We start from the raw sequence: 1,099 nt of genomic DNA, 5'->3' as shown, positions 1-1,099 counted from the left end.
AGCACCTTTCCTCGTCCCAATGGCTTTGTTCTGGTGGGCTTCTCTGAATGGCCCAGACTAGAAATGGTTCTTTTTGTGGCTGTCTCCGCCTTTTACATAATGACCCTCCTTGGAAACTCAGCCATCATTTTCTTGTCCCGCCTTGATCCCAGACTCCACACGCCCATGTATTTCTTTCTGGCTAATCTCTCTTTTTTGGACCTCTGCTACACTACCTCCACCGTCCCACAGATGCTGGTCAACATACAGAGCCACCAGAGAAACATCAGCTACACAGGATGCATAGCTCAGCTTTTCATCTTCCTTGGCTTAGGATCCACTGAATGCATACTTCTCTCAGTAATGGCCTTTGATCGTTATGTCGCTATCTGCCAGCCTCTCCATTACACAGTTATCATGCATTCTCGGCTTTGCCAACAAATGGCGGCAGTGGCTTGGGGAACAGGTTTCAGTAACTCCTTGGTGCAAACAGTGTTGACTTTCCTGTTACCTCGCTGTGGTCAATATCGGGTAGAAAATTTCTTCTGTGAGGTACCTGCTATGCTTCAATTATCATGTGTTGATACATGGACCAACGAAGTCGAGATGTATGCCGCTGTGGTGATCATAAAAGTTATACCTGTTGGATTAATTCTGTTCTCTTACATCAACATTGTCAGGGCAGTGGTTGGGATCCAATCTCCCGAGGGTCGCAAGAAGGCATTCAACACATGTGGGTCTCATCTGCTGGTGGTCATTATGTTCTATGGTTCAGCCATCAGTGGTTATGCATATATGGCACCCAAGAGCAATTCAGCCGAATTGAAGGGCAAGCTTCTCGCACTCTTCTATGGACTTGTAACTCCAATGCTCAACCCTCTCATCTACACCTTGAGAAATAGGGATGTCAAGGGAGCAGTAAAGAAGCTACTGGGGAGAGAAGAGCAGGGGTGGAGCACGGCTTAGGAGAAGATGCTCCTCATCCCCAGAATGCCTGCCGTGGATGCCATCACCGTGATACCAAGTAACAGTGGCTGCTGCTACTCCTGTTACCCTTGGGTTTCAGAGGAAGTAAAATGCTGACGATTCTCCTCCCAAAATAATGAAAGAGTTCTAAAAA

General features: G+C 47.1%; 1 protein-coding gene across 1 annotated transcript; it reads left to right on the top strand.

The window, feature by feature from the left end:
- Positions 1–15: 15 nt before the first annotated feature.
- On the top strand, positions 16–945 carry LOC144219053 (olfactory receptor 2B8-like; the record flags this gene model as incomplete). Its single annotated transcript, XM_077749037.1, has 1 exon — positions 16–945. A coding segment is annotated over one exon (930 nt), but the record flags the coding sequence as incomplete, so codon positions are not given.
- Between the last annotated feature and the right edge of the window lie 154 nt (positions 946–1,099).

This window comes from Crocuta crocuta, unplaced genomic scaffold, assembly GCF_008692635.1.
Source record: "Crocuta crocuta isolate KB4526 unplaced genomic scaffold, BGI_CrCroc_1.0 C28421810, whole genome shotgun sequence".
NCBI lineage: Eukaryota > Metazoa > Chordata > Mammalia > Carnivora > Hyaenidae > Crocuta > Crocuta crocuta.
The sequence above is the reverse complement of the archived record's forward strand: the minus strand, read 5'-3'. Positions and strand labels throughout refer to the sequence as shown.